This window comes from Oncorhynchus clarkii, chromosome 1 (genome assembly GCF_045791955.1).
Source record: "Oncorhynchus clarkii lewisi isolate Uvic-CL-2024 chromosome 1, UVic_Ocla_1.0, whole genome shotgun sequence".
NCBI lineage: Eukaryota > Metazoa > Chordata > Actinopteri > Salmoniformes > Salmonidae > Oncorhynchus > Oncorhynchus clarkii.
Window position 1 is genome coordinate 61,713,864 of NC_092147.1, and position 8,745 is coordinate 61,722,608.

The following is an 8,745-nucleotide window of genomic DNA, read 5'->3' on the forward strand; positions in this document are numbered from 1 at the left end:
GGGCCATATCGCCCTGTTCAGTGAACAGTAGGCTATTTGGAGAGACAAAGGAAGTGTAGTCTAATATTGTTATGACTCCCTCGAACAGTAATAACACTGGTATAAACTAATGGAGGGCACTTGTCTCAAAGTCAAAGTTTAAATGTTTATTTTATTTCGACTCGCCATATAATTAAACACGCGTAGAAAGTCGACAACGGCCGTATCTCTGTCATGTCGGCTAAAAGCGGTACATGAGCCATTATTCATCCGTTCTGGTACTCCGCTGAAGAGCTTTCCTGTGCATAATCCCCGGATGAAGCTGTCATGGCTGCCATTCGCTGAGCTGTCAAGTCTACAAAAGAAATGTAAAAACCAACCGAAGTCTCGAACTATACATCGACGTAGTCCAATTGTATCGGAGCTTTACTCTGCGGTAAATATATTTCGGTTCAAATATATTGATTGTATTAACTTTTTGTCATGCATGTTTTTCTTTCTACTTTCTCACATGAGCTGTTTATGTATATTTCATTCAAATCAATCAACTGGCATGTCAGCCAGCCGTCCAAAAGCTCATACTTCACAGTAAATGTTTTACCAGGCAGTGAGGCAAAGGTGATGATGAGTGATCGTCGAAGCAAAATATGAATTGCTTTAAAACAAATTAACGCGTTTGTTTGTTACATGTTAATGAAGCTTCTCAGTCAGTTTGTTTTGGTCAAGCCAAACAGCACAACAGAAATGGCTGATAGCTTTGGTCTAATGCAAACAGTAACATACCGTAATAACCTTTTTTTTTAACGGCAAGCAATCAATTTAGCGTTGAGTATTTTCTTCGATTGAGACCCATAGGTAACAGGTGGGATTGTTTACCTGTTTTAATTGCAAGTTTGGTCCGATTTTGTGAATTGTAGCAAGCCCTTTGGTCAGTCACATTGAGAAACTTGCATGGCACATCATTTGAGTGAACAATAGCCTAATTGAGTTATACATTTCCCCTATAGTAAATAGTCTCAAATGTAAATAGGCTACATTGAATCTGCAACAGGTGGATCAGGTTGATCCATGATGTGGGTTGTGAGATCATGCACTACACTGGCAATTAGTCACACAGGTAGGCTACAGAGCAGTTTTGAATTGAGAATATTGCTAGTTACTAACCTTATAGTGAAGACTACTGCACTACAGATTTTTCATGCCTGTGTCTGTGGTAAGAACAAAGGCAAACACAACATAATTCTAGTTGATATAATTGATTAACAGATCAGGATAATTTGATGACCATTTCAAACATGCATCCTAATATGTTATTTTCTCAGGTCTGGTCTCTGTGTGGGCTGTAGACTGTAGATTCTGAGGGGACATTTGCATATGGTCTTTGATGGTTGCCAGTTTATAATGAATTGCTGGCTTGCAAATCAACTGTCTATTGCTTATTTTACATCTGTTACAGGGGCCTGAATTGACATGGATCCAGCACATGCTGAATTAGATGTCCCTGCTGGAGGTAATATTAAAGTTATCGATGATGAGGACAAAAATTGGCACAAACGACTCCGTCTCAGGAAAGCTGCCGTTCAGCCCCCAACTATGCAAAGTGAAGATAAGCATGGGTCGAAGAAGATAGAGGACAAGGAGAAAAGCACAGAGCAGAGGTATTTGAAGAAGACACCCCTTAAAACACAAAAGAGTCAACATGTGACAAAGGTTTATGGAAATATACTTAGGTTTAGATGTTTTGAATGCAACGGCAGCACAGAATTCAGCCCTAATGACTTACTGAGGCACTTTCAGGAAACTCACCCAGGAAGCCAACCAATCTTTCCTTGTGACATGTGCAGTTTTATTACACAGGAATTCTCCCACCTTCAAGTTCACCAATTAGGCCACAGAGACACTTTTGCCAGCTGCAACATATGCAATGACAATGTCCAGCACACTCTCTTGCAGCTCACCACACATTTAAACATGCACCACAGCTTGAATGGCCACTACACTTGCGAGAAGTGCAAGTTCTCCAGCAGAGATGTAGGATCATTTTTGGAGCATATGTATCTACATAACATGGAGCCGCAAGCAGGTGGCATTTCTGATCATTCAAATCCTGCTGACCAAGATTTGCAGAGACATCTCATGGCCAAAACAGCACAATTCCCCTTCAGTTGTCAGTTCTGTGACTTTATAGCGCATCGAAAAGGTATCATCACAAAGCACATGGCCACCGTCCATGGTAAAGCGACAAGCCAAAAAAATTCATCATCAAGACTGAAGCACGTGGTGACAAGGAGTACAGTGAGGGAAAATAACTGGATGTCACAAGGCTGTCTTTCTCTGTCGGGGGAAGGATTCCTGGATAAATATTGCAGACTGTCAAATCCAGAGAGGGCCTTGGAGGAGACCCAGCAATTTTTAGAGAAGTCTGTGCCTGCTAAAGCTCTTAAGACTGTACTTTCAAATGTACCCAAAGCCATCACTTCCTTTTCAAACTGTGACAACTGCATGATATCCAACCCTGGATTCCCAAACACAGGCAAGGACCTCACTGTCCTCATGCTCAAAAACAAGATTGCAGTTCCTCCGAATGGCACTACTGAAGCAATTGCTTTCAAAATTGTGGAAGGCAAAAAAGATTTGGTTCTCAAGGTTACACCATCAGCAACGCAAGAGACCTCTGACACAACAAAGACGTCATTGTGTGCCACTGTGCAGGAATCAGAGAATATTGCTTCTCAAACTAGTGCTGGGGACTCCAATGCAAATGAATGCCAATCAAATTCAAGTATCTCTCCAAAGACCAAGCCACCCAGTTGTCCAGGATCATTCTTGACACCAAATGATGTTGCCACTATTTCAACCCTAAACGAGTTAGTAAAATATGATCAAACTCAAGAAAATAGAGAGAACCAGGAAACAAGGGTTGGCCAAATGCACAGAAATGATGCAGAACCCAAAGATGTAAATCACTGTGAAGATACGGCAGAGGAAATCAAAATGTCGAAGTTGCCAAAGGAGAAAAGTAAAAAAGAGCAAAAATCCTTTCCTGAAACTCTGCGCTCTTCCAAGACTATGGGGGACAAAAAAAGGGTGAGAAAGAAAGTGGTCGGCCCTAAAACTGTAGAGAAAAAATCATCACCAACATTAGAGCTCCTCCTGAAGAAGAACCCAGTCAAGGAAATGCAGTGGATGCCACAAGGTCCTCTTCCCCTGTTAGGACGAGGTTTGCTGAATGATTTCCATAGACTAGAGCACCCACAGAAAACTTTGGAGAAGTCGCATCAATTTCTTAAAAGAGCACTGTCAGCTGAAAATGGCAAAAAGAAGCAGTCCAAATGTCCCAAGACTGACCAGAAACAGAACTCCAAAGTGGTCACTAGGTCGTCAATGTCAGAGGCAGGCCTTATTTCAAACCCTGGGCATTTCAGCCTCAGAGGTAACAACCTTAATAAGATTTTAGTTCCTCCCAATTGCACTACAGAGGCCATGGGTTTAAAAATGGTGGACGGGAAAAAACATTTGGTTCTTAAGGTTATACCATCAACAATGCAAGAGACCTCTGACAAAACAAAGGCATCCTTGCATTCCATTGAGACTAAGGAAGACCACACCACATCTAAAACTTGCACTACGAGCCCGAACAGTTTAGTCGTGGTCGATAATTCTCATGTCCTGGATGGCCAAGATTGTCCAAGGTTAGGCTTACCTCGTGTATCTAATGGAGCCAAATCAGCTGGAAATGATTTGGGCCAGATGACGGAGGAGAAGTTGGAGGCTGTGAACTATGACCCAGAAGAGGTTGGAACTACAGAAGCTCAGGTCACCATGATGTCTCCCTCCCCCATACTCCATTTCCTTACTTCCCCACAAGGTAATCAAAACTATCTTACTGAAATGTATAACACCTGATTTGTTAAATGTATTTCCAAATATTTACTTCTCGTTACCTGTCATGCATGACTCTGTCCATGCCACTCTATGCTTTATCGATAGACAATAAATGGAGTTAGCAGTTCACTTCCCTTTTTTACTGGACTAATTCTGCTTTGTTCTCGTGTTGAATATTTCAACAGGTATAACAAACTTGTCAGAGAATCCGGTCGACACTCCAGACATTTGTCTTCAGGACGTTCCTCCCAATACCACGCTAAGAGATGTAGGACAGCAGGAGGGCTTTGACAGGATTTGCCTCTCACCACAGACAAATGAACAGACAGTTAAAGGAAAGAGGCAGGGTGAACCGTCCACAGAAGACTCTCCTGAGCCACTCTCAAAAGCCTTCAGGAAAGTTGTGGGAGAAGAAGAGGCCTCACTAGGAGCCGCGCATCACTGGGAGCCAGGCCCTAGAGATGTGGAGAGGACCCTGAAGCTGTTGCCATTAAGTCCCACTCAACTCATAACACGTCCAAGAGGAGACCAGCCTGTTGTCGTGCTAAATCACCCAGACACAGACATTCCAGAGGTCACAAATATAATGGAAACAGTCCACAGGTACAAAGGAGAGGTCCAAAAAGTAGTGCTGTCTCGGAAAACATTGAAGGCCCTTGCAGCCGTGGGTCGTGATATGTTCAGGGCAAATGCCCCGGCGATTGAACGTGTGTGCCCTGAGAGCAGAGTGAAAGAGAGATTCATCTTGAAAATGAAGCTGAAAAAGATGAGCAGAAATAAGTACAAAGTGGTGAACGCAGTCCCGCGCAGCACTGAGCCTCTATTAAGATTTAGCTGCTGGTTTTGTGGCCGAGCCTTCAGTGATCAGGAGGTCTGGATTGGCCATGGCCAGCGCCATCTGATGGAATCTACTAGAGAGTGGGAGAAGCTGGAAAGTGAAAAGTCATAAATGTCACCTACACTGGATGCAAAGTTGAGAAAGGTGCCCCTGTACAAAAGCAATGGACAGAAAAGATACTAGATGGAAATGATCTTAATTTATTAGAGAAATATGTTGCTAATAAGGACTTAATAAGTGTCCAAAATCAATATAACTTAATGTGAGTTCTTCCAAAGTACAGGCCTCAAATAATAGGGCTCTAGTCATTTTTGCATTTTCCGTTGCTCAAATCAAAGTATTTAATTTGAAACCCACTTATGCTTCAGTGCTATCATTGTTTTAGATTGGATGCAATCTATTTGTTGTTTCAGTTATTGTCTAGCCAAGTTGCAATGCTATTTAAGTTGACCAAAGTACACTGTCATAAGGCATTTTTCACAGAACACTGTAATAAGGACACAAATTAGACACACTCAGAAGCTGAAAATGTAATGTTATACGGGTATGTATAGTGTGTGTGCTAAGATGATTCATTTGGGAGGGGATGGCAGGTTTGCCTTGTTACTAGGCTATACCAACATTGTTTAAAAAGCTATTTTATGTTTATTGCTGATTTGCAGATGTATACTGTTTTCTTTTTTTTTCTGTGATTGGTCATAGAAAAGAGTGAATGTGTTTGTATGCATATAGTACTTACCAAAAATATGAATGGTTTCAAATCTAGTAATTTTGTTAAGTTAGTCTGAGCTAGTAGCAGGAGTAGTCCAAAGAATATACCTTTTTATAATTTGTATAATATTGTATAGGATGGCTGACTGATGGCATTTGTGCATATATTTTAAATTATAATCTGTTTTTTAATTGCACTATGAACGGACAGTGAATATTTCTTTCCATTACTTCACTTTATGAATCTTATGACAGTCTTGATATGCATGTTCTTGCATGTATCCTTATGTTCTGATGATCTCACTGCATACATGGCAAGGGATACTTTTACAGTAGTTAGTCAGCCCAGGTCAAGGCCCAAATCACAAATACATGTAGCACATCTTTCTGAGCATACCCTTTCCTCTAGTCACCCATCATTTATTTCTTCAGATCAACAGAAAATAACTGGTTTGTAGTAGTATTGATAAGTCGGAGAAAGAAACACAATTCTGACCTAGAAACTTTTTTTTTCCACCAAGTGCCTGACCTTTTCTGTACCACAATGAATATGTATTTATCTAGACACACACCTGGTAGAATTATGTGTTGAACCGATCAATAAATACGAATAGTTTGAAAATATATGTGTGATTATTGAACATATACAGGTGTAGGATCTTAGTTTTTCTCGATTGATAAGACACTTTTAATTTAACTGGGGTCCACTTGACCTCCATCAACCTAATGAGCACAACAGTATTATTTGGTGTAAAACTGTAAGTCATTTCTAATTGCTTTCACACACAATGCAAATGCGAAGCACATCTTTACAAATGACTCTAAACTCAGTTGAGTAAATTATGACAAACAAAATTAAACATTTGGTCACAGCTGATACAAATTACTCACATGAATGTGAACCTGTGTGCAAAACTTATTTGCTAAATTGTTCAATCAGCAATCAGTCCTTATTCATGACTAAAGAGTTCACCTGTTTGAAATAATTTATTGGAACGTTGTGCAACAATTGATTCATATAACTTTTCATTCGATGACAAGTTGTATGTTTTGATGTACAGTTGAAGTCTGAAGTTTATATACACCTTAGCCAAATACATTTAAACTCAGTTTTTCACAATTCCTGACTTTTAATCCTAGTAAAAATCCCTGTCTTAGGTCAGTTAGGATCACCACTTTATTTTAAGAATGTGAAATGTCAGAATAATAGTAGAGAGAATTATTTATTTCAGCTTTTTTGTCTTTCATCACATTCCCAGTGGTTCAGAAGTTAACATGCACTCAATTAGTATTTGGTAGCATTGCCTTTAAATTGTTTAACTTGGGTCAAACGTTTTGGGTAGCCTTCCACAAGCTTCCCACAATAAGTTGGGTGAATTTTGGCCCATTCCTCCTGACAGAGCTGGTGTTACTGAGTCAGGTTTGTAGACCTAGCTCGCACACGCTTTTCAGTTCTGCCCACAATTGTCTATAGGATTGAGGTCAGGGCTTTGTGACGGCCACTCCAATACCTTGACTTTGTTGTCCTTAAGCCATTTTGCCACAACTTTGGAAGTATGCTTGTGGTCATTGTCCATTTGGAAGACCCATTTGCGATCAAGCTTTAACTTCCTGACTGATGTCTTGAGATGTTACTTCAATATATCCACATCATTTTCCTCCTCATGATGCCATCTATTTTGTGAAGTGCACCAGTCCCTCCTGCAACAAAGCACCCCCATAACATGATGCTGCCACAGCCATTCTTCATGGTTGGGATGGTGTTCTTCGGCTTGCAAGCATCCTCCTTTTTCCTCCAAACGTTAACGATGCTCATTATGGCCAAACAGTTCTTTTTTTGTTTCATCAGACCAGAGGACATTTCTCCAAAAAGTACGATCTTTGTCCCCATGTGCAGTTGCAAACAGTAGTCTGGCTTTTTTATGGCGGTTTTGGAGCAGTGGCTTCTTCCTTGCTGAGCGGCCTTTCAGATTATGTTGATATAGGACTCGTTTTACTGTGGATATAGATACTTTTGTACCTGTTTCCTCCAGCATCTTTACAAGGTCCTTTGCTGTTGTTCTGGGATTGATTTGCACTTTTCGCACCAAAGTACGTTTATCTCTAGGAGACAGAACGCGTCTCCTTCCTGAGCGGTATGACGGCTGCGTGGTCCCATGGTGTTTATACTTGCATACTATTGTTTGTACAGATGAACATGGTACCTTCAGGCGTTTGGATATTGCTCCTAAGGATGAAGGTCTTGGCTGATTACTTTAGATTTTTCCATGATGTCAAGCAAAGAGGCAATGAGTTTGAAGGTAGACCTTAAAATACATCCACAGGTACACCTCCAATTGACTCAAATTATGTCAGTTAGCCTATCAAAAGCTTCTAAAGACATGACATAATTTTCTGGATGTTCCAAGCTACTTAAAGGCACAGTCAACTTGGAAACTTTTGACCCACTGGAATTGTGATACAGTGAGTTATTAGTGAAATAATCTGTCTAAACAATTGTTAGACAAATTACTTGTGTCATGCACAAAGTAGGTGTCCTAACCGACTTGCCAAAACTATAGTTTGTTAACAAGAAATGTGTGGAGAGGTTGAAAAACGAGTTTCAATGACTCCAACCTAAGTGTACGTAAACTTCCTACTTCAACTGTAGGTAGTTTATTTTGTGTTATGTATTTAATGTTTTTAGAGTTTTAATGCATTTAGAAAATTAAATGTGTCATTTTCGCCAAAGGGTTTCAGTTTGGGCCTGCGTGTTAATTGTTTTGAAAAAGTGAATTATGTTTGAACAAATTTGCTCAAACAATTGAGAAACTCATTTTACCTGTATTTTCACCACAAAATAATCCTGTAGCAACAGGATTAAGGCGTTTATTCCATAATGTTGCTTCATTGGTAATTAAGCTATTAGCTGGCCAAAATTAGACTACATGAAAAGTGCAATACTTTTAATACACTGTGTACAAAACGTTAGGCATGGACTCTACAAGGTTGAGTCCAATGGTTCCCATAGTTGTGTCAAGTTGGCTGGATTTCCTTTGGGTGGTGGACCATTCCTGATACACACGGGAAACTGTTGAACGTGAAAAACCCAGCAGCGTTGCAGTTCTTCACACATTCAAACTTGTGCGCCTGGCACCTAGTACCCTACCCCGTTCAAAGGCACTTAAATCTTTTGTCTTTCCCATTCACCCTCTGAATGGCACACATACACAATCAATGTCTCAATTGTTTCAAGGCTTAAAAATGCTTATTTAACCTGTCTCCTTCCCTTTATCTACACTGATTGACGTGCATTTTACAGGTGACATAAATTAGGGATCATAGCTTTCACC

At 40.3% G+C, this 8,745-nt stretch overlaps 1 protein-coding gene across 1 annotated transcript; it reads left to right on the plus strand.

The window, feature by feature from the left end:
- Nucleotides 1-6,035, plus strand: LOC139410133 (zinc finger protein 518B-like). Its single transcript, XM_071155580.1, has 3 exons — nt 1-415; nt 1,436-3,847; nt 4,050-6,035. The coding sequence occupies exons 2-3, from the start codon at nt 1,450-1,452 to the stop codon at nt 4,811-4,813; spliced, it is 3,162 nt and encodes a 1,053-aa protein (XP_071011681.1). The 5' UTR covers nt 1-415; nt 1,436-1,449; the 3' UTR covers nt 4,814-6,035.
- The last annotated feature ends 2,710 nt before the right edge of the window (nt 6,036-8,745 follow it).

Bases quoted from the DNA above. Each gene is read 5' to 3' on its own strand.
- LOC139410133 (XM_071155580.1), top strand. From the start codon at position 1,450: ATGGATCCAGCACATGCTGAATTAGATGTCCCTGCTGGAGGTAATATT. The intron at 3,848-4,049 runs GTAATCAAAACT...ATATTTCAACAG, and splicing joins TTTCCTTACTTCCCCACAAG to GTATAACAAACTTGTCAGAG.